Source organism: Neophocaena asiaeorientalis, unplaced genomic scaffold, assembly GCF_003031525.2.
Source record: "Neophocaena asiaeorientalis asiaeorientalis breed wild unplaced genomic scaffold, Neophocaena_asiaeorientalis_V1.1 scaffold550, whole genome shotgun sequence".
NCBI classification, from domain to species: Eukaryota; Metazoa; Chordata; class Mammalia; order Artiodactyla; family Phocoenidae; genus Neophocaena; species Neophocaena asiaeorientalis.
This window is the reverse complement of record NW_020173396.1, coordinates 1,700,838-1,724,560: the sequence shown is the minus strand read 5'-3', so window position 1 is coordinate 1,724,560 and position 23,723 is coordinate 1,700,838. Positions and strand designations below refer to the sequence as shown.

Here is a 23,723-nt window from a genome sequence, read left to right as displayed (position 1 = left end):
GCGGAATTGGATATGATTTCTTTTGTCAATTATCCAAAGCCTGTCATGGGGAGGGTGTTGATAGGAGTTGGCAGAAGTAGTAATGGCCAAGGTTCAATCCAAAGAGCAAACTTCCTTCTAGCACATTTAATCAGAAAGGGATTTGTTATAGAGTTTTCAATGGATCACAGAATCTTTGGAGGCAGGAAGGGTCTAAGAAAACAAGCTCTAAGCTCACTTTCCAGAAGTTAATACTAAAGCTACATGAAAGAACCAAGGAGTTTCAGCTCCTGCCACATGGGTATGTTGGGAAGACATTGTGTCAGCTGCTTACACTACTCCTGCTTGCTGTGTGAGCAGCAGCAAAATGGACTCCACACCCTCTCAGATAACTGAGTTCTAAAGTCAAATCTTAGGCAAGTACCTCTGATTGGTGCAACCTAAATCACATCTGCAACCCCAGCTGCAAGGGAGGCCCTTGTGGCCTCTCTAGGTCAGGAAGAGACATACTAGAAATAGTTAGAATAGATGCTCAGCAAGCCATCCACACTATCCAGTGCAGGAGAGCAGGTAACAACATGAATCAGATACTCTCAGTGACAGATGCTGTGCCCCTCCTTTACACCCATTATTTCATTTAAACTTCAAAAAATCACTGCAGAGGGCAAATCATAGAATAGACAATAGCTAGAGAGACATAAAATGTAAAGAAGCATTTCCCCCAAATTATGATTGCCGAAAAATAGATCAGAATATTCCTGTGGATGTAGTGATTCCACATCGCTGGAACCTTTGAAGCCAAGCCTGTATGACCACCTGGTTGCAGAGGGGATTCAAGTCCTATATGAGCTTTTGAACTTGACCTCTAAGGCTTCTCTCCCAGTCCTAAGAATCTGAGATCCTGCCAAGGGTGCCAAGATGAATAACAGATACCTGAATGAGTAGATATTATGTAGAGGAGAAATAAAAAGACAAAGATATCATTCTAAGGACAAAGGCTTGACAGATGGCAATTTTCAGTTTTATTGCCTAAACATATAAAAAGGTTTAATCACCTAATACAGTTCTTAATTTTTTAAGTCTAAAGAATTTTATTCCATTGCAAAAGACCTCTCCAGATAGTTAATTTACTTACAGGAAAGAGGGTCTAAAACCTCATGTTTCTCTGTGGAGAATCTAATTGAATATGTATTTATATAGGTCCTAAAGTGTCTTCAAGGGCTTGGAAAATCAAAGAAGCTTATGATATATCTTTATACGTATTTGAGACCAAACAACTTTTGTGTTTCTAATCTAGTAACGTCACTTGTATGTAGTTTCTTATTAAATAGTAATTGAAAATAAAGCCTTTAAATGTTTTTTTACCATAATTTATCTAAACTGTTAAAGGCTTAGACATAACTTCTCTATTGCCTCTCCTCATTTTCTAAATCCCATAGTCTCCTTTTTCTTTATTTTCCAGTTTCTTGTCTGTCTTGTTTTATTGCCCGTTCATCTGTCATAAATTTTGAGCTTCCCAGCTAATACCAAGAAGGTTTACTTCTAGGACTCAAGAATGCATCTAGTTAAACACAATGCTATAAATATTCTTTTGCATCTAATTCTATATACCAAATAAACTCATGTATACATGAAGCTTTATTTCCATTGCTCTTAGTCATGGTTCTCAAAGTGTGACTTGGGAACCTCTGGGGATTCCCAAGACCCATTTAGGAATTTGTGAATTCAAAACTGTCTTCATAATAATACTGAGATGTTATTTGCGTTTTTCACTGTCATTCTCCCATGAGTGTACAATGGAGTTTTTCAAAGGCTACATAATATTTGATCACTCTTATGATAACATGTCATGGACTTATTATTGTTATTTCTTAATGAATGATAGGTTACATCTCTCATTTTTTAAAATTGAAGTAGAGTTGATGTACAATATTATGTAAGTTACAGGTGTACAATATAGTGATTCACAATTTTTAAAGGTTATCCTCCATTTATAGTTGTTATAAAATATTGGCTGTATTCCCTGTTATACAATATATCCTTGTAGCTTATTTTATACCTAATAGTTTGTACCTCTTAAACCCATACTCCTATACTGCCCCTTCCCCCTTCCATCTCCCCACTGGCAACCACTAATTTATTCTCTGTATCTGTGAGTCTGTTTCCTTTTTGTTATATTCACTAGTTTGTTGTATTTTTTAGATTCTACATATAATTGATATCAGACAGTATTTGTCTTTCTCTGTCTGATTTATTTCACTTAGCATAATACCCTCCAAGTCCATCCATGTTTTTGCAAATGGCAAAATTTCCTTCTTTTTTATGGCTGAATAGTATTCCATTGTGTATATATACCCCATCTTCTTTATCCATTCATGGACACTTAGGTTGCTTCCATATCTTGGCAATTGTACATAGTGCTGCTATGAACATTGGGGTGCCTGTATCTTTTCAAATTAGTGTTTTTGTTTTTTTCAGATATGTACCCTGGAGTGGAATTACTGGGTCATATGGCAGTTCTATTGTCACTTTTTTTAGTAACCTCCATACTGTTTGCAGAGTGGCTGCACCAATTTAAATTCCCACCAACAGTGTACAAGGGTTCCTTTTCCTCCACACACTCACCAACATTTGTTGTTTGTGTTCCTTTTGATTATAGCCATTCTGACAGGTGTGAAGTGATATCTCATTGTGGTTTTGTATTTCCCTGATGATTAGTGATATTGACCATCTTTTCATGTGCCTATTGGCCACCGGCATTTCTTCTTTGGAAAAATGTCTATTCAGGTCTTCTGCCCACTTTTTAATCACAGTGTTTGTTTTTTTGATTTTGAGTTGTATGAACTATTTATATATTTTGGATATTAACTCCTTATCAGTCATATCATTTGCAAATATTTTCTCCCATTCAGCTGGTTGTCTTTTCATTTTGTTGATGGCTTCCTTTGCTGTGCAAAGGAAATTAAGTTTAATTAGGTCCCATTTGTTTATTTTTGCTTATATTTCCGTGCTTTAGGAGACAGATCCAAAAAATATTGCTCTGATTTATGTTAAAGAGTGTTCCGCCTATGTTATCCTCTAGGACAAGGGTCCCAACCCCCAGACCACAGACCGATACTGGTCTGTGGCCTGTTAGGACCCAGGCTGCACAGCAGGAGGTGAGCGGCGGTGAGTAAGCGAAGCTTCATCTGTATTTACAGCCGCTCCCCATCGCTCACATTACTGCCTGAGCTCCGCCTCCTGTCAGATGAGCGGTGGCATTAGATTCCCATAGTTGCGCAAACCCTACTGTGAACTGCGCATGTGAGGGGTCTAGGTCACGTGCTCCTTACGAGAATCTAATGCCTGATGATCCGAGGTGGAGCTGAGGCGGTGATGCTAGCTCTGGGGAGCAGCTGCAAATGCAGATTATCATTAGCAGAGAGGTTTGACTGCACAGAGACCATAATAAATCAGTTGCTTGCAGACTCATGTCAAAACCCTATCAGTGAGTGGCAAGTGACAATTAGGCTGCATCTGGTGGCAGGCTTTAAGTCAGAATCTGACACTTAGTTTAGTCTGCGTGTGGCCGACCCATTATTTTATTTACCACTTTCATCCACGCCTCTTTCCTGCACTGTGCTCTTGTCTCAGTCACAGTTTTGGTAAGCCCACAAGCTAGCCCTAGCCAAAATGAGTAAAAAACAAACGTCGCTGGAGAGCTTCTTTGAAAAGGGGGAAAGACCCAATGATGAGACACCGGAAGTAAGACTGCCAACAAAAAGAAAGCTGCACTTAAAAGAAAATACCAAGAGTCCTGCTTAAATTACAGGTTCATTGCAAGAGGTGATTCACATCCTCCAAGCCCACTTTGTTTAACATGTGACAACTGGCTATCCAGCAAAGCCATGAAACCTTCAAAACTGCTTCACCACACGGAGACCAAGCACCCTGCATTAAAAGACAAGCCTTTGGAGTTTTTCAAAGGAAAAATCGTGAACACGAAGAACAGAAGCAATTATTGAAGGCCACCACTTCATCAAATGTGTCTGCACTGATTCTTAGTGGCTAACCTCATTGCTAAAGCTAAGAAGCCCTTTACTGTTGGTAAAGAGTTGATCCTGCCTGCTGCTAAGGACATTTGTCATGAACTTCTAGGAAAGGCTGCAGTTCAAAAGGTGGCAAGTGTTCCTCTTTTGGCTAGTACCATAACTAGATGAACTGATGAAATAGCAGAGGATACCGAGGCACAGTTGTTAGAGAGGATTAATGAGTCACCATGGTACGCACTCCAGGTTGACGAGTCGACTGATGTTGACAACAAGGCAACAGTGCTTGTTTTTGTGCGATTTATTTTTCAGAAGGATGTGCATGAGGATATGTTATGTGCACTTTTGTTGCCAACGAACACCACAGCTGCAGAACTATTCAAGTCTTTGAACAATTACATATCAGGAAAACTGAACTGGTCATTTTGTGTCAGTATATGCACGGACAGAGCAGCTGCCATGACTGATGGCTTTCTGGTTTCATTACTCTAGTCAAAGAGGTTGCTTCTGAATGTGAGTCTATGCACTGTGTCATCCATAGAGAGATGCTGGCTAGGTGAAAAATGTCACCCGAACTTAACAACCTTTTGTAGGATGTGATTAAAATTATCAACCACATTAAAGTACATGCCCTTAATTCACGTCTGTTCACACAGCTCTGTGAGAAGATGGACGCAGAGCACACACGTCTTCTCTTATACATAAAAGTGAGATGGCTTTCTAAAGGTAGATCACAGGCCAGAGTGTTTGAGTTACGAGAGCCGCTCCAGAGATTTCTTTTAGAAAAACAGTCACCACTGACAGCACATTTCAGTGACACAGAATGGGTCGCAAAACTTGCTTACTTGTGTGACATATTCAACCTTTTCAGCGAACTCAATCGGTCACTTCAGGGGAGAATGACAACTGTGTTCAAGTCGGGAGGTAAAGTGGCTGCATTCAAAGCCAAACTGGAATTATGGGGTCGATGAGTGAACATTGGGATTTTTGACATGTTTCAAATATTAGCAGAGATTTTGAAAGAGTCCAAACCAGGGCCTTCTTTCTTCCAGCTGGTGCATGATCACCTATCTCAGAACTTTGGGAGAGTTTGAGCATTACTTTCAAAAGAGTTTGAGCATTACTTTCAAAAGAGTTTGAGCATTACTTCCCAGCCACGAAAAACCCCTGACCTGGGAAGGAACGGACCCTCGACCCATTTGTGAATAAGTCAGATGAACTGACTTTGTCCGTGCTAGAAGAGGATCAACTACTTGAGGTCACAAATGATGGTGCCCTTAAAAGTATGTTTGAGACAACTTCAGATCTCCATACGTTCTGGATTAAAGTCAAGGCAGAATATCCTGAGACTGCCACAAAAGCACTGAAAAGCCTGCTTCTATTTCCAATATCCTATCTTTGTGAAGTAGGGTTTTCTGCAGTAACAGCCACCAAAATGAGATTATGGAGTAGACTGGACATAAGCAGCACACTTCAGGTGTCACCGTCTCCCGTCACCCCCAGACGGGACCATCTAGTTGCAGGAAAACAAGCTCACGGCTCCCACTGATTCTGCATTGTGTGTGTTGTGTAATTATTACATTATATGTTACAATAATAGAAATAAAGTGCACAATAAATATAATGTGCTTGAATCTTCCCAAAACCATCCACCCTGCCATCCCATCCATGGAAAAATTGTCTTTCACCAAACCAGTCCCTGGTGCCAAAATGTTGGGGACCGCTACTCTAGGAGTTTTATGATTTTCAGTCTTACAGTTAGGTCTTTAATCCATTTTGAGTTTATTATTGGATATGGTGTGAGGAAATGTTCTAATCTCATTGTTTTACATGTAGCTGCCAGTTTTCCCAGTACTCTTCAAGACTGTTTTTTCTCCATTGTATATCCTTGCCACCTTTTTTCATAGATTAATTGACCACAAGTAGGTGAGTTTATTTCTGGGCTGTCTATTCTGTTCCATTGATCTCTGTCTGTTTTTGTGCCAGTGCCATACTGTTTTGATTACTGTAGCTTTGTAGTATAGTCTGAAGTCAGGGAGCATAATTCCTCCAGCTCTTTTCTTCTTTCTCAAGAGTGTTTTGTCTATTCAGAGTCTTTTGTCTTTCAACTCAAATTTTAAAATTATTTATTCTGGTTCTGTGAAAAATATCTTTAGTATTTTGACAGGGATTGCATTGAATCTGTACATTGCCTTAGGTAGTATGGTCATTTTAACAATATTAATTCTTCCGACCCAAGAACACAGTGTATCTTTATACGCTTTCATTTTTAATTTCTAAAATGATAAATTTTGATAGATATAACCCCCACACAAAAAAACTGTTTGAGATCCTCAGCAATTTTTAAGAGTTCCTGAAACCAAAATGTTTAAGAACTATTGCTGTAGGGAAATGATTCTCAATTGGGAGAGGGCAGTATTGCCCCCTTGGGTGCTTTAGAAATCTTTGGGGGAATTAAGTTGCCACAATGGTTGGGGAATATTATTTATGTTGGGAGTTGAGGGGCGGGGATACTAATCGTCTTAAAAATAATTAGACAATCATAAAGAGTGAAAACTGTCCCATGTCCTGCATGAATAAATATAGACACAATATAGCTTTAAAATCTGTTTCATGGTTATGAGTCTAGATTACATCCTGAAATACATATTATTTACTCAAGTCTTGTTGATGGCTGCCACTTTACACAGTAAACACCAAAGACCTTAGGACTGCCTCCAAGGCACTTCATGACCTGGTTCCTTGTTACTTCTCTGACATGTTCTCTTCTTCCTGTTGCTCACTGTGTCCTATTATCAGGGTCCTGGAGCACACCAGGCTTTTGCTGTAGCTCCTCCCTCTACCTGGAGCACTTTTCTCCCAATGTCCAGTTAAATACTCCTTCACTTCATTCAGTTCTTTGCTCAGACCTCCCTTCACAATGAGGTCTACTCCAACCACCCTAATTAATTGTATAAACGGTGCCCCTCCCCCACACTCTTCAAACCCCTTATCCTGCTGTAGTTTTTCTGTTTTCCATTAACATATATCACTCTCTAACATACAATATAATCTGCTTATTAATTATGTTCAATATTTATCCTCTTTCCTCCCTCGCCGCTGCAAGCAAACTCCAGGAGAGCAGAGACCTTTCCTTTTATTTTGTTTGTTTGTTCATATGGCCTAACACATAGTACGTACTCAATAAATATTTGTTGAATAAATCAACATATGACTTTATTGTACATACCCAACTTTCTATTTATTCCTCTGTATAATAGCATTAAATTAAATATTGAAATCACTTATGGGTTGGTTTTATTGTATTTCAGAATAGTGAGGAAGGCATTACAAAATCTACAATATGAGGAAAATGTTTTATACCTAGTGGGCTGAGACCCACAACTCTAGAGGGTCCATTTTTATGCCACAATGAAACCTGCTTCATGACCTAGTGAGAAAAGAGAAGCCCTATTATTATTTAGTCCCAGAGCCAGACCCAGTGGGAACTTAGTGAAGAGTGTCAGTTAATGTAATTCTACTAATCAGATGTTTAAAATATGTTGAGGTCAGTCGATGAAAAAGGCTAAGGTCAAAGCCTCATCTCCAGTGATAAGGGGAGGATTGGAAGATGTCTCCAATGTAGGTTGCTCTTTATTTTGGTGGACCCCATGGGATTCCCTCAACTATAACATTGTTATGTGTTATGATTGAAATTCCAGTTTGTAGAAAGATGGCAACCTTGATTATAATTTTTTTAAAGGTTAAATTATAACCATTTCAAACTGTGGCAACTGAGGAAATTAAACCAAAGAGTTTAATTTGTGCAAGGTAGCCCCAAAATAAAAGGCCCCTGTGGGTATGAATTGCTTTCAGTGCTACTGAAAGCCTCTGTGTTTTCAGAGACCTGGCAACAAAGAGGTGGTCACTGGGTCGCCACACACGCACCCATTTTTATAACACTTCACAACCAGCAAAGTGTGCCACTTGTCAGCAGCAAAATGACCTTGGACAAAGGCCACCACTGATGGATCAGAATTAACTTTCTATTTGGGGAGCAAGAATATCATTCAGTATCTCTTGAGTGACTTTAATACTCAAACCAGTAGTTTGCACAAACTGAAGTTATCCACTTGCCCACAATACAGGTAGCGAGTGAACAGGGGTGGTGCTGACTTTCCCACAATTCTTTGTAAATATGTCAGTGTGGTGACCTCAGAGAACAAGGGCTAAGAGTGAGAGAGAATTAGCCGGTCAGTGCACCCTGTTTAATCCTCACTGCGATTTGAAGTTTGCCATTCGACATGCCCATTGGAGACATTTCTGATGTTTATTTTTATGGTTATAGGAATGTCTTTTCACCGCAAGGAGAACTGAAGTAATAGAGTAGATGCTTTAAGATCTGTCATAGGTTTATTTTTATGAGTTAAGGTAAAAAAGTCTCGTTCTAATTTTAATTCCCTTGGGAGATTTTTTTCCCTATAAAAATCCATAGCAAAAAAAGATAGCTCTTAGTATTTAACTAGATTATGGATAAATGCATCAGTCCTAACATAATATTTGTAAGTATCTATTTTATAATTGTTATATAACATAGATCTAGGTTTTGTGTTACAGAGACCCTATTAAAGGGATAAACAAATAGATGTAAGCTAAATAGTCCTTATCACAAATTCTTAAAGTCCTTCACTTCTAAAATTGCCGGTGATAGAGATGTGTAATTAGCATAGATCACCAGCATCATCTCCACTGGGAAAAAGTCTTCACTTTCTTTTCCTCTTCCTGTTCTAGACTTAGAGAATGACATGCTTCCTTTCATTGCTCCCATTGCACTCTTCACTTACCTTTATTACAGCGCTTAAAACCCTGCATTATAATTGTGTATTTACATGTGTATCCTGCCCACTAAATTGTGTGTGCCTTGAGAGCTGGACTAAATCTTATCATAATTATAACTCTGGGGTGAGACAAGCAGACACGCAATAAGTAATGAATGCTTCAAAATGTATTCCTATTTCTCTCTAGAAATTATCGACATGGAAAGTGGCCATGTTCTCAAGGAAAGCTAAGATTCTCTTCTAGCTGTCATGGCAGGTAACACAATCAACCCCCCTGCCCCCGTCCTCACCCAGCACTGCTTCAATTTCTATCTTGCATCCAAACCAAAATCTCCAGTTTCTTGCACTGGAAAGGAGAGGGATAGGCACTTTTTAGCCAAAATGGCAAAAGTTAAGGAAGAGTGCTTTAGTCTTCTGACGAGAATGAGTAAGAGGGAAACAAGAGATTATAGACTCTTTGTTCCCGTGCATTTATGCTTTTTATTTTAGATAGACAAAAATGATCAGAAACAAAATACACTTCGACTTTGGATGCTGCTTTCATTCCTTGCACTTCTAGCCTGACAGTACCGAATAAAATGATAACAGGGGCCGGCTTTGCATCACTCTCTAGAACTTTGCAGAGTACAATGCACTTTATAGACATCAACACTGCATCCTGTAGTCAACTCCACTCCTCCAGTACTCTCAGCAAGCAACACAGCATACCACAGGGTCTAACTGGAATGATAAAAGGATGAAAAGAAGGAATAATTAAGGAGATAATTAATGGTTAGGTCCATCATTGGTATTTCTGTGATTGTTTTTGTTTGTTTAGGTGGCACATAATCAAGACTGCAAAATTTAGGAACTGAAAAGCCAGTCATTTAAAGCATCATTTAGCAAACCAGATAAACACATTAACTATGTGTAGCCATTTCTTTAAAATGAAAGTCTCGTGTGTGCTTTCTAGTAGTAAGTTTATAGTATTTGATATTGTCTGTTTACTGTTATTTTGGCTGAAATTGCTGTTAATTTTTAATTGCCCTTTAATGCATTTAATGCCTTTAATGGCAGGAGGGTTCTTTTTAAATTAGTCAAAAAGAACATAGTGTGCAAAGAACTAAAGTTGGCATCCACACTGATAACTGTAAAAACATAACTTTTTAGAAGGAAAAGATGAAAATGGAAGTTAAAGATAAAATTGCCTTTCTCTCCTTACCTAAATTTTCCTCTGCTGGATTCTAGAAATATCTAGTCAGAGCACTTTGTTGAATGCTTCTTGACCTTGCAAAAAAAGACTGACTTGGCTAAGCTCAGTAAATTGTTTTCCATTCCCAAATAATAATATGAGGCACAATAGATTGTTCAATAATGACATCTGCAAATTCCGTTGGTTCTACCTTCAAAATATATCCAGAATCGAACCACTCCACGTCACCTGGGTTATTGTAATATCCTCCCAACTCTTCTCCCTGTCTCCTCCATTGCCCTCTCTCTACCTTATTCTCCAAATAGCAGCCATCAGATCCTGTCACACCTCAACCCAAATCCCTCCAAAAACTTGCCCTAGCACTTCGAGTGAGAGCTAAATCCTACAGAGGCCTGCCACCCTCCCTGTACCTCTCTAACTATGCCATCTAATACTCACCCCCCACCCCCAATCCATTCCTCCAGCAACACTAACTTTCTGGATATTCCTAGCAACACCAGGCACAGTCACTTCTCTGACCAACAGTCACTCCCTTGCCTCTTGCGTTTCTTTGCCCATATGTTACTTTCTCACTGAGACCTTCTCTGGCAGCCCTTTTAAAAATTACTCATATATACCAGCACTCCTTATCTCCTCACTGACCTTCCCAACTTAACTTTTCTCCATAGTACTTATCACCTTCTAAAATACTATAAAATGTTCTTATTCATTGTCTTTCTTCTTCCTCAATGCAAACTCCATAAGTTCAGGGGTTTTTTTAATTGTTTTATGTCTGTCTCCTCAGCATATAGAATGTGCCTGGTACGTGGTAAACAATAAATATTTGTTGAATGAATGTATCTATAGACAAGACATTACCCAGCTCTTTCCTTGGGTGTGGCCCACTAAATACTGAGGTAGGCACAGTTATTGGGAAAGGTCTTGCCTAGTGGCTTACATTTAAATATGATTTAATTAAAGGGAGCATGGACCACAGGGGTAGAGCAAGGGCTCTGAAGATCAGATGGACCTGGGTTTGAATAATAGCTTCACAACAACCTATGTGACCTGGTGAGTTATATAATCTGCCAGCTTCAGTTTCCTCTCTGTAAAATAGAAATAGTAAAAGCATCTTTCTCATACAGTAGTCATAAAATTTTTTGAAAACATAATGTTGGGCTTATAATAAAAACTCAGAAAATATTTGCAATTATGACAATAATAAGTATTGTAATTGCCCTTATTATTGCTACTATTATTGCTATTATTTATTGAGGCCCTTGCTAGTGTGCCAGACATTCTGCTACTTGTATTCTAACTATTATATCTGCAAGGGACTGTTACAGTCACTGCTGAATGTGTGAGGAAACAGATCCAGGGTCCTAGAGTGAGCATTCAACCCCAGATTGCTCAGCCTCCAAAGTTTAGGCCCTTTTTCCCAGACCACTGGGCTTTTGCTTTGAACTTTAATGCCTTGCCCAGAACTCTGGAAGTACGTGGAATGTTTGAGGAATCAAAAGGTGTGATACAGCTCAAGTAAGGGACTTTAAGGACCTTGAGATTGGAGACGAAAGACTATGTTCTTTACCATATGATGTGGATTTTAACCTATGGGCTCTGAGAAGACATCAAAGATGTGTTAAACTTGAGAAGAAGTTTTCAGAAAAATGAAAATGACAGCATTTACATGGATTGGGTCATGTCACTGACCACAGTCAGCCTTTTATATGACTGTAAGCAGGTTAAGAATAATAGATTTCAGATTGGAGAAAATCAGCTTGAATTAAAGCCATGTTAAATAGCGGTTTGATCTACCTCAGGCAAAAGGCTCTTTTTTTTAACGTAAGCACCATTATATTCTGCATAATGTCTAACATGGTCTCTTAAAAATTATATTGGTTACCCATTCCAAGTTATAATATAGGTTCTGATAGGAGAATATCTTTGCCAGTGACGGTATGCCACGGGAGTTTAGAATAGCAAAATGACTGAAAAGTGGCTTTAGAAGGTTCTACGCTGTTTTTGGTGTGGAAATGCCTCTAGTTCTTTAACATCTTTCTTCTAGTAGAGGAGAGTAACTGAGAGATTGAGTAATGTGATGCCAGATGGCTGATACTGGTTTTCCCTAGGAATGGTCTTCAGAAATAATCAGTTAAATAGTAAGAAAATATGGATTGCCACTACCTCATGGGCATGGAGTTTGATAAATGTATCAGTTTCTTAACGAGATATGAAAAATGTTAAACATTAAGCACAGATTTTGTTTCTTTCTGATCCTTTAGCCAACCACTGACTCTAGACCTTCTACTGTCAGTAAATTAAAAATACAGCAACAAAGGTGATGATTTGGGAGACTTTCCATGGGGTTGGTTGAAAGAACTGTATTCAGTCTTACACAACTGAATATACTTCCTGTGGGGAAAAAAGTCAAGTAAAGATTTTCATCCTCTGTTTGTAGAAGTTTAAGGTAAATTTTTTCACCATAGATTTCGGTCTCTGGAGTTTGTTCTTGTGTTTTGTTATTGGAGCAGTGGTACCGTTTTGACTGAATCTGTTACACATTGTTGGTCATTTGAGGGAAAGTAAAACCAAGTCAGTTGAAATAGAATAGTAATTGAAGTAAAGCAAGTGAAAATGACAGAACAAAAATACTGAAAAGTGCTATCTTTTTGTAGTTACGTTTTACTGATTAACGTGAATGTACATGTATACAAGAAAAGTTAGAATGAGGTCCAAGCAAGAGTATGAGAGTTACACTTGTCTTTTAAGTAAATGTTTCCAAAGCCTATCATTTCATCTAAAGTGAAAGTAAAATACTCTTTTGACATGAATTCTACCATAAATGTGGCTTTAATCTTCCCTATGTTTGTTATATGTAGATATATTTTATCTCTCCAAACCTTTTATAAACTATTTGAGGTTGGAGTTTATGTGCTCTGTTCTTTTGTTTATACCATAGTACCCAGCACAAAGCTAGATGTGGAGAGAAGATGCTTAATACGAGCCTTCAGAATAACTAAGCTTTTGAAAACTAATCTATTTTTCATGATTGTACCTGAATTCTTTGGGAGAAAATAAAGTTGTTGATGTGGCAAATAAAACCTATTACACTGTGTTTTAATGAACAGAAATTTTTTTGAACACCATCTTTCATGGCATGTGTGAGTTGTAAATGAGAGTGGTAACAGGTAGGGCAAGAGGACTGAAGAAGGTGGGGAAAAATACAGATCCTAAACCAGAGGTAAAATTTTCACCCGACCTTAAAGAGTTTCAGTTCTCTATTCTTTATTGAAAATTATTCCCAAGACCAAAAACTGAAAAGACTGCCATAATGTTAACTTACGCAATTATCCTGGGCTATAGGAGGCCACTGAACTAACACACACATATTAAATCTCTTTTTTAATGTAAAATTAATAAATTAAATTAAAGGTGAATCACAGTTTGTACAGCTCATTTTCAAAATTACAATATGGAAAGTAAATACACTGCTGTGTGGGAATACATAGCTTATCTGTCACTGATAGCTAATGAATTCTTTCCTATTAAAATTTAATTGAAAATCTTCAGTGATATTTAAGCTTTCACAGAAGTGTAAACTACTGTGACTACAATTCACAATGCATTTAAAACAATTATTCTTTATCATTAAAGTTAATAATATGCACATTAACCTCTTATGTAGTCTAAATCAATATTGTAGTTTAAAAGATATGACCTCTGGACAGCTTTCTCTAAATATTGATTTCATTGTCATTTGTATAAGGTATCAAACAAATTACATGCTGCACTAATATCATTAATGCTGCCCCCATAGAGCCAATGACTTTATGGGTTCTTACAATACAGGACATGACATTACAAAAATATTGAGGACATCACAAGATATAATTACCGAATGGATGAGGTTTGACTATGGCTGAGTAGAGTGGCTCTGAATATATGATAACTTCCAAATCCTTCACTCTCCGTGGACAGAAAAAATACTGCTCTTTAACATGCAGATTGGTTACTGAGGTTAAGTTTCAAATGGCAGAATTTTTTTCTGCCTCAGAGGGTCTAATTTACCTTTTTGTGTTGCCATAGGTATTTCAGAAGAGAATCTAAAGTCAGATTAAAATGTTGTAATTCTGCAATCTAACAGTTTTCCCAAAATAAACTTGTTTAGGAATTTCTATTACAAGTTCCTAGTGAGTCAGATGAGTTGGAAAATACATGCATTAAAGTAAAGGGGCTGAACCTTTCAAAGGTCATTGAATTAAATAAAATCTGATTTAGGGATGGATATGTATCACGTTTCCCCTCATAACCAGCAGTTATAGTAGTATTTTTGTAAAAAAAATTGCAAATTAAAATAGCAGCCATGTAATTTGCTCTCTTTTACTTTCTTCAAGTTCTAAATTGCTCTGAATCACAATTGTTAGCATCACCCAGTTACATCTAACTCTATTTTGATGTTACTTTTTAATTTTTAAAATTTTACTTTACTTTTTGTTTTCTATAAAACTTTTTAGAAAAGAGATGTGGTCACGGTCACGACACTGTGAACTGTGGGTGCAATTTGTACTAAAAATGTTCCCTCCATATTTCTTGTAGGTAAAAGTGACCCATTTTGTGTGGTTGAACTGAACAATGATAGGCTGCTAACACATACTGTCTACAAAAATCTCAATCCTGAGTGGAACAAAGTCTTCACATTGTAAGTAGTCATTCTTTGAGCTCATTTCAAAACTGCTGCTAAATGATATTTATTTTTGAAATTTTTGTACGTTTATTCTTAACTGATTAACAACTCAATGAATCTGGCCTGCCTTTGCCAGCAACAATGAATTGCATAATTGCATTACCTTCCTGATAGTGAAACCTGGGGAAAGGGTATGCCATTTTTCTTTGTTTTCACAGATATTTTTTTTAAACTATGCATCTTATATATGATTTGATGAAGGATTTTGCTCCCATTAACTGAATTGCCGTACTGCTTCTTCCTTTTATACTTTCTATTGAAATTCTCCCCAATTGCACTGACACCAAGGAGGACAAAGCTCTATTTGTTCCATTGCTCAAATCAGCAAACAATTCAGTCTCGGATTCGGCAGATGTTTTAGTTTGGGTTTGTTGCGTTTTAGCACAATAAGAATATTAAGTACTGTCCTATGTACCAGAAAACACTTTGAGTTAATTTTCTTTTTGTTTTAAAAAGTTTGTAAATCTTTTCGATCATGCACTGTAAAAGCTGCCGATGCTACACTATAGTATCTCCTAAGTCCGTGGGTTTTTTTGTTTTTTTTTTTAAGCTGAGCTTTAGAAATGAACTCTGAACAAAGAAAAACTCTCCAAACAGAAGTACTTCTTAAGTTTTCTAACATAGTTTATTTTATTTTCGTATATGAGAAACTGTTTTATTTTCATATATGAGAAACTGCTAAATTCCTCATTAATTTCTTATAATGTCCTTGCTTAAGAGCCAGTAACTAATCAGATTTAATTATCTGACCAATTTATCTTTAAGGAATTTCACATTTTTATAAGAGATGAAAGCCTGGTCAGGAGACTTGCACTCCTAAGAAGGTTGTGGAGAGTGTTTTTCTCTGGAATGCATAATTGAATGAATAGGTTTGATAATTATCAAAGCCATTAATTGATTGTGCTCTGATAAAGCCTTTTCTCACATGTAGTTGCAGTCTTTCAGTAATGAATATATTCATTTTTTGTTTTCTCTTAATTCATGTTTTCTTGGTAAACAGTTTGATCAAAGAATAAATGCTGTCAACAATTGGGGCTTATTTTTCTAGAAACAAAATATGAAGAGCTTGCATACTTGTTTGTTAACATATGTTGTCTTTGGAACATAATGGAACACTACTTAATTTCTAAATCCTAGGGTGGTACAATAGCTATCAATGTTACATTTTCTTCATTCTATACTCTGTGTTGGTTAATTTTTACTATAAACCAAACAGAAATAAGTCAGAGTTTTGGTGAGAGCTATAAAGATAAAGGAGATATTCTATTATGATAAAAAAGAAAAATTATATAAACTATACTGTGACTCTTGCTGAAATCAAACCTGGTAGTGCTTCATGTGGGAGTAACAAGAAGATGGGAATTATTGTAATAATGAGAATAGGAGAAGTCTAAAAAAAATAAGTGCCACTTATTGATTTTTTTTTACAATAACTTATTCTTTGCCCATCCAGATGGAAATTATATTTTATTGAAAAATTATAACTTAAAGTTACAGTTGTATTCAAAGTTCCAGATAATAGAACCATCATGTCTACTAAGGTGCATTGTGGGAAATTCTGTCAGATACCAAGCTACCTTATGTATGTGTATGCAAATGGTATACATAAAACATATATATACCAAATCAGCTGGAGCTATCTAAATTTTCAAAAGCATTTGTGTTCTTGTTCCCTACTGATGAAGTCTTTTTTTCTTTACATATATTTATTATACAGCAACATTAAAGATATCCATTCAGTTCTTGAAGTGACAGTTTATGATGAAGATCGGGATCGAAGTGCTGACTTTCTGGGCAAAGTTGCTATACCATTGCTGTCCGTAAGTTTCATTCACCTGACACACTGCTCTGTGTTGCTTTTGCTCAAGGAAAAAAAAAACCCCTCAGCTCTATATCTGTCATTTCTCAACCAAGGTCTGTAATAAGAACACTAAAAATTTTAACATACTCAATGCACGGCCATGTTGAATCCCATGATAGTTAATTTTTCCTGACAGACTTGATCCTGGTAATGAACAGGTACTTGTCAGAATTGCCACAGTTGTTTTGGGTTCTCTGTCAGTTTCAGCAGCTGGGGGTCAAAGGTCACTGAGGGAGTGTATTCAGTGGAGACCGCGAGACAGACGGCTGTCATGTCCTTTTCCCGCAGATTCAAAATGGTGAACAGAAAGCCTACGTCTTGAAAAACAAGCAGCTGACAGGGCCAACAAAGGGGGTCATCTATCTTGAAATAGATGTGATTTTTAATGCTGTAAGTCTTAACTTTGGCTTTTTTGTACTGCTAAAGAGTTCAGTTTCATGAAAGCTTTTGTTCCTGATTTGTAGAGAATTTCTGTCAGTCCTCATTTTCTCTAAACCTTGATGTATCCTGGAGAATACGCTTCTGCCACTGCCTGGCACACCCACACTTTCTGTTATAGCTGGCGGCTGCCGCTGTGGCTGTGCTCTGGTCGCTGCCTGCCGGCGTCAGAAATGGAAGCGCATGCATGTGCAACTGTATACATTTATATTTTATGAGCACAGCAGCCAGGACTTTGAAACTTTCGAAATTATTGCAAATTGAACTGCGTGAAAAACTTGTAAACATTTGTACTATATTAATCCATAACAGACACATATGTTGATGTATAGGTGAAAGCCAGCTTACGAACATTAATACCCAAAGAACAGAAGTACATTGAAGAGGAAAACAGACTCTCTAAACAGGTAAAAAGCAAGGAAAGATGAATCCCTCTGGGAAGACTTGATTATATCTGTAAAACATCTATGTAAATTCAAATAAACTTTGGAGGTAAGGAGGGGGGAAGACTATGGAATTTTTGATCATCTACGGATGTGAAATGGCTCTTTCTTTTCTTCTTTCTTTTTCTCTTTTCCCTTCCTTTCCTTAAAAGATCAAACAAGGACAATACCAAACTAGTAAGTTGGATGGGGGTGGTCAGAAAGGAAAGGGGATACTGTAGGCTCTGCATAGAATGGATATGTATTCATGCGTTAGCAGAAGAATGATCATTTTGAACATAAAATACAATTTGATTGCCATGGAATGTGTAAATGAGAACACCAAAAGCTGAGGTTCAAATATATGTCCAGACCACCCACAGGTATGATGCAGGTGTCTGTAAAGTGAGCCCAGTATAAAGTTCTTCCCTCTAATCCACGGGAGAGGGGGCTCTATCTTTTAAGGGAAGCCTTCCTCTTAATTAGATTTTAACTATGATCTTTTAGAAGTGAACTATTATTGGCATTTTTAGCTAAGAAAATAGAAAATCAGGAACCCTGATTTTTATATCATGAAGAAATTTTAAATTATGCTTGATATCTCGTAATTAGACTTGTAGTTTTAAATTCAATTTGATAACAAGTTAAGAAAAGAGTATTAAGCTACTCCTTTTAAAAATTGTTTACTTCCAAATAACACAGCTAAAATCAAATGTATTTGAGGTTATAAAGTTTACAGAACTCATTTGTGCGTGTTAAAATCTTTAATAATTTCCTGTGCTATTAGAAGACCAAAAATATTTTGGTTTTAATCCAATCATTTCACCATAAACAGTGCAATCTTTAGTTGTTTAAAGACAATGCATGAGTTACAAATGTAATACCTATCTGAACAGAAATACAGATTGCATATTTCCACAGTTATAGTTAAAAGTTATAAAAGTAGCCCTAAAAGTAAGGTGATCAGGGGCCAAGAAGGAAACAAATAGAGACACTTTTTACTTTCCCTGAAAGAAATTTTAACTTGTTTAAACTGGTATGCACGTATGTGCATCTATGCGTACACATATATACGTTATTTTTTCTATATGACCCCGGTTAACTTTACATAGCTCCTTTAAAATACCAGATTGGCCTTGACGTGTACTTGGAAGTAGCAAAATATTAACCTGCAGACATATTACTCTAATTATTAACATAGCTGTATGTAATTTTTTGAACCTATATCTAGAGCATGGGTTGTTTTTCTTACAGCTGCAGTCATGCCTTAATTTAAATTTTTTAATTTAAATTATTTCAATTCTCATGTAGTTTTTTTTCTTGTTCAATATCTGTAGCTTTTCTATCTCTTTTTTTTTTATTGAGGTGTAGTTGATGTACAGTATTATATGTTACAAGTGTACAGTATAGTGATTCCCAATTTTTAAAGGTTTGTTCCATTTGTCGTTATTATAAAATATTGACTATATTCCTTGTGTAGCACGATATATCTTTGTAGCTTATTTTGTATATAATAGTTTGTCATATACCTTTTTTAGTAACAGATTTTGTAAAGTACTTGTCATACATTTTTCCCTAAATCCAAAATTATGAAAAAGTAATGAGAAAATGTGGGTGAAATTTATTGTGGGAAGGAGGGAGATAGAGAGACGAAGAGGGAAAAGAGAGAGAGAGAATGAGACTATGATAGTGAGAAAGGGAGAATCCTACTGAAATGGTGAAAAAAATGTTACTTTTCTATAATAAAGCAGTACTTGACAGGTTTTTCCCTAAGGCCCTAAATAAAACCATCCCCAGTTATCCATTTCACTTTGAAATATCTAGAAATTAAAGCATTTAAAGCATTTTAAAAGCACAGGACTTCAGAATTCTTAAATATATTTAAGGTTCCCAGTATTCTAAGTGGCAAAAAAATGTTTTTGAACTGTTGGAGATTGTTTTTTTCTTTTGAAGAGAGGTAGCCCAATTTGCATGATAGTATTATTTATGCAAATATATTTAACTAAGAAATTGCACTTATAATTTAGTTCTTTTCACCTTCTTAGAGATACTTCTTTTCTTCTAACTTGTGAGCCAAATTGCTTGGTATATTCTTACAACTTTATTAACTTTCTGAATCCATTTTAAATCACACTAAACTTGAAGGATTTTGTAGCATATCTGATGGGTTTTAGTCTTGCAAATTCTAATAATACTTTCATTTTCCTATAGCTGCTACTAAGAAACTTTATCAGAATGAAGCGTTGTGTCATGGTGCTCGTAAATGCTGCATACTACATTAATAGTTGCTTTGACTGGGATTCACCCGCAAGGAGCCTCGCTGCTTTTGTGGTATGATCATACTGTATTACTTACATTATTATTCATTAAATTCAGTAATCATAGCTGCATGTTTCTGTGGCAATAGTTACAGTTATGTTGATGTGTCCATTTTAAACTTCTATTTTGAGACTTGACTGGGCAGATTTGCCGTGGGCAGGAACCTGATGGATTGTTCAGGGTCTGAGTCCAAGAATACATCCCCGCCTCAGATTTCCGGAATATAAGACATCTCAGCCAATGTATAATTTTCTCTGTGACAGTTAAAATGTAAAACTTTACATATTGCATAATTCCAAATCCCAATAGCAGAGCCAAGAAAAGTCCTTAGCATTAAAAAATAATAATAATCTTGACCATCTTCATTTTAATTTTATTTGTCCTGTAGATATTCTTTCAAAATATGAAAATCTTTGGCAGTAGCATGCTAGTTGGTAATACTTTAATATGTGAATCAGTTGGAAGTGGATGTGACCTATTTAAGGCACATTTTATTATTTCTGAGATTTCCAGCTTTTAAAAACGCATGAGTGAGAGTTTGATAGATCCAAATAGTCCTCTGACAATGTTCATCTTGTAGCCTTTTACTTTGGTTATTTAAAAACTGCTGATGAGACCAACTTGCAAAGCTAGAAAATCTGAAAGAATACTTTCCTCTGAGCTTCAGCTGGGATTTTCTGCTCTCACATTATTTTTGCTTATTCAGGGTTTTGGTTTGAAGTTTAAGTGGAGTCGTTCTTTTGAAATCTTTTATTTTATTGTCATATTTGTTAGAATATGAGTACCTTATGCTTCCTTATAGTTACCGGTTTCTCAGAATATGACTTTATTATAAGGGGCTTACAAGAAGAGTTTTAATTATAGTAACAAATCAACATTTTAGTATTACCATTCAAATGAGTGTATGCACATCTGTTTAGTACTTTGAGCTCTGTCCTCCTCTCAGGCCTTGTATGGGACTTTCATTAATGTCTGAGCACATGGAACAAAGAGTGTACATGTCCCTTTGTGTTGTGAGTTACCAGAAAGTTAAGCAGCCTGCTTCCCATAGACATGTCGTTGTCTCCTTAAAGAAAGTGACTGTCATCATCATTAAGTTTTAGAAAAGAAAATCTGCCTCTTTCAATATTCTTGTATTTAGCTCTTTCACATAATAAATACATTGGAGTACTGTTAAACAAACTTTATTATTATTTTTCAGCATCATAGAGGCACTTTGATGTTAATGAGGAAAAAATGGTATTGAGTTTCTGTGTGTATTTTATGCCATTACTTCCAGGTTCCAGGGGCCTTTTAGGAGACACAATAATATTCTACTGAAAATGTCATGCTGCCATCTTTGATTCACTCCTCCCAAAGTCATTCCGCACAGCTATATGTGAAATTTGAAAACAGAGAAACCTATATAATTATATCATTTGTTCAGGAACCTTCATTTTGAGCAATTTAGCATTACAATGTGTGTAAGTCTTCTTAAACTTCATCTGGCTTCTAGAGGTCACTCACGTAAAGTGAATTCAAGATGGCAGACTTTTTTTCACAATTTCTTTCCGATTGAAAAATAAACCAGGCAGTGAAACTCTGAGAAACTTAGCTACATGTACATGATGGTACTTGAGTAATTTCACTGAAGGGGAGTCAAAATTCACTGGGGAAGAAATGTACTATTCTCTCTCTTAGCTGGTGGTCAGTTTCTAACAGACTGGGTCCTACAAAACACAAGCTGAATGAAAGATGCTTTCAAAATAAGGGGGGCGGGGGAGGCCACAATAAAGGTAGGAAAAGGGACTCCTGACACTGGTGGTGAAAAAAGAGACCAAAAACTACAACGTGAATGTACATTAACAGTACTTTTGAGAAGAAACAACAATATTAATGGTTTTATTGAAAAAAATAAAAGAAGCACTGAATTACGTTCCATTGAATGTTATTAAAACAATGAAAACAAAAGCCAGCTTCATGTGTCTGGACCTGAACTAGGAGTTCCAGGAGAATGGGGACCCTGCCTTTTTCACCTGGGACTCTAGCATCACCTGCAGAGTATCTAGCGTTAGTAGGCTCCCAATATAAATGACTATCTAAATCGATAGACCAACCAATGATCCAGTCAGTCAGTCTGAAATTTTTTTCTTATGTGGAGAAACTTTCTTCAATGATACCATATAAATAAGGGTTTGCTCTAATAAAGCTAGCTATTAGATGATGATAGACATAGCTTAATGCTTTGTAGCCATTTTTCCTATACCTTCCATTTGAATTCTAAACTATTTCATAATCCTCTCTCAGTCATCTATTTTAGTCTCAGATTAAATTCTGATACAAAAAGATCCTTATATAGTAATAATAACAACTAACATTTATTACATATCTATGTGCCAAAGAACTGTTTTTCAGGCACTAAAGCAGGAAAGTGCTTTTCATGCATTAATAAATTTAATATTCCCAACAACCTTATTATGAGGTAGATACTATTATTTTCCTGATATACAGAGGGAGAAGCTGAGGCACGGACAAGTTAAGTACCTTGCCCCAAGCCACATGGATATGATTTCCTTTTCAAAAGAGCTTTTAAATTATGTACCTTGTCATCTTAATATCATAACGATTTGGGAAAAAAGAACTGTTGTAGGATTTTTATTCATCTTATAGATATTCAATGATGTATTTAAAAATGAAATGTTTCAAAGATCTTATTGCACAACCAGAGCCTTTTTTAGGCCAGTTTTTTGAAAAGAACTGCTTTCCATTAGGAGAAGCTATGAGCAGCACCCCATTGTTACAAACATATTGTTCCCATCATTCCCTGTTGATGGATCACGGATCTATTATTATAATATTGGTTCCACTTGGCCCACTTTTTCATAAATGCAGCTGCCTCACATGGAGCACATGCATTTGTACCATTATGCCACTTGGTTTTAGGCCCAGATCAGTAAACTTTATGTTTAAGTGCCTTTTTTCTATTCCATTTTATTTTTCTTTTCTAATTTACTATCCAAAAATAAATGTAGAATAATGAAATTAAAATGGAAAAACAATAATTTTGTCCCTGTGTCAGTTAAAATGGAGAGTATGTGAAATGCAGGGGGAGGGCTGCCCTGGCTTCTTTATGTGCTACCTATGTGCTCTGTGGAAGGTTCAAAGCTGGCTTACAGTATTAGAAGCGGAAATCGGCCTGGAAGGTGATGGATGAAATATAAGCAAACACATTCCCGGCAATGAATGTCCTTATTGTTGTGTGCTATGAATTAGGTTTCTAAATTTTACTATGAATATTGTATGCTTAAGAGCAAACACAGACGTATGTGACGTGGAATGCACAACCGCTTGTCTTTGGGATTCATCTATTGTAGACGTGGAAGTGTCTCATAAATTGGGCCTAATTTTCATCAGGCTCTTGACTAGACATTTGTGTTCTTGTGGATGTCAGTGGGTGCAACGTGGAAAAAAAAAGTGTACATTCTCTCTTTCTTTTCAGTACTGTCATATCTCACTGTAATGAGCACAAAAATAATTGGACAACCGGGCTATCAGTAAAAAGGACACACTTCAGTGTGCGTCGAAGAATTATTTTACAGGACAAACTTTAATCCTTAAATGGGATTGTAGATAATTTGTGGTACCATCTGTCCATTTGGAATTGTTTTAGCCTTTTCTGTCGTTATACAGTAAGTGCCGCTGTGTTTAACATTAACATTTGATATTTTACACATTTAATTTCTGTTCTGCTGTGTGGTCCTTAGGGAATGGAACGCTAGTGCTACATGAGAGAGACAAAGTATTGATCAGTTAACATTTCAGCTACATTTATGTATGTCGCAAAATTAATGAAAATGCCAGACAAAAATGTCAGAGTGCACAAAAAGGTAGAATTTAAATTTGGTAGTTTAATGAAAAGTTTAAGATGTGCATTATCAAAAATGTCCTCTTGCCTTTAAAGTACA

The 23,723-nt window shown here is 36.5% G+C and overlaps 1 protein-coding gene across 13 annotated transcripts in view; it reads left to right on the top strand.

The window, feature by feature from the left end:
• The window catches only part of MCTP1 (multiple C2 and transmembrane domain containing 1), a 352,345-nt gene that overhangs the window by 172,837 nt on the left and 155,785 nt on the right, over positions 1–23,723 (top strand). For 12 of the 13 annotated variants that reach the window (XR_003003489.1, XM_024746952.1, XM_024746948.1 and 9 more), the window contains 5 exons: positions 14,592–14,694; positions 16,457–16,559; positions 16,889–16,990; positions 17,371–17,445; positions 19,672–19,791. Coding sequence is in view for 12 of the 13 variants with exons in the window: in XM_024746952.1 (XP_024602720.1) it covers positions 14,592–14,694; positions 16,457–16,559; positions 16,889–16,990; positions 17,371–17,445; positions 19,672–19,791 (503 nt within the window). In the remaining variant the exon portion in view is untranslated. The remainder of the gene's footprint in view (positions 1–14,591; positions 14,695–16,456; positions 16,560–16,888; positions 16,991–17,370; positions 17,446–19,671; positions 19,792–23,723) is intronic. The other variant, XM_024746949.1, reaches the window with a different exon arrangement.